Source organism: Condylura cristata, unplaced genomic scaffold (genome assembly GCF_000260355.1).
Source record: "Condylura cristata isolate star-nosed mole 26May11 unplaced genomic scaffold, ConCri1.0 scaffold00016, whole genome shotgun sequence".
Taxonomy (NCBI): Eukaryota; Metazoa; Chordata; class Mammalia; order Eulipotyphla; family Talpidae; genus Condylura; species Condylura cristata.
Window position 1 is genome coordinate 3,786,482 of NW_004567117.1, and position 859 is coordinate 3,787,340.

Consider the following 859-nt stretch of genomic DNA (forward strand, 5'->3'; position numbering starts at 1 on the left):
CCTGCCCTCCACACGCCCCGCCCGCCGCAAAGCAAGCCCCCCGGCCGCTGCGCCCTGCCGAGGGCCTCCCGCTTCCAGCCCACCTTTGAATTTGAGGTCTGTGGGCGGGTCGAGGACCAGGATCTGCTCGTGCTTCGCCATGGCCCCGGAGGCGGACGCCATCGGAGACAGCGCAGAGCGGGGGCGCGCCCGCGGCGGCGGTTTGCTGGCTGAGGACGGACGACGGTGCCGGCTCGGCCGAGCTCGACGATGGGGCCAGTTCACGGCTGCCGCGCCCCGACGCCTTCCGCTCGGTCGCCGAGTCTGAGGGCCGCCCGCTGGGTCAGCAGCTCTGGTCTCACAACTGACTCAACCCCACACCAGCCGCCGCGGCCACGCGCACTGCGATCCTCGGCGCCCCACGTGACGGCCCCTGCGTGCCTACGTGCGCGCCCCGCGGCCCGGAGCGCCTCGCGCTCGTCCCGCCCCCTCGTCCAGCCGGCGCGGCGAGAACCGAGGCGCCTGCGCGCTCCCGACCTCGCGGCTGCTGAGAGCGCAGCTCAGCTGTCTAGGGAACGGGTGTGGACCAGGGGCGGGGCTCTGTCTCCTTAGACGTGCGTGGTGCCACCACTGGACGGAGGACACAAGCTTCGGTCACGTTTAGCTCCGGTTATGAAACGGGGGAGCCCGCCATGGCCGCGTATCACACCCTCCAAGTGGGACTGCCTCATGGAAGGAAGAAGGGGAGCCAGGCCCGCTCACTCCATTTCCCGGCACAGTCCGTGTGGGGCGGAGCTTCGACCCGGCCTGCTGCCCGCGCTGAAGAGCGCGGCAGCCTGGGAACTGTAGTGCCGGCTACTTGTGGGCAGGGGGCCGAGCG

At 71.6% G+C, this 859-nt stretch overlaps 1 protein-coding gene across 1 annotated transcript in view; it reads right to left on the reverse strand.

Moving 5' to 3' along the window:
• VAPA (VAMP (vesicle-associated membrane protein)-associated protein A, 33kDa) overlaps window positions 1-404 on the reverse strand; it is a 40,934-nt gene extending 40,530 nt beyond the window's left edge. Inside the window, exon 1 of the mRNA XM_004683736.2 lies at window positions 84-404. Within this exon, the coding sequence (XP_004683793.1) occupies window positions 84-162 (79 nt within the window). The 5' untranslated portion in view covers window positions 163-404. The remainder of the gene's footprint in view (window positions 1-83) is intronic.
• Window positions 405-859: the final 455 nt, after the last annotated feature.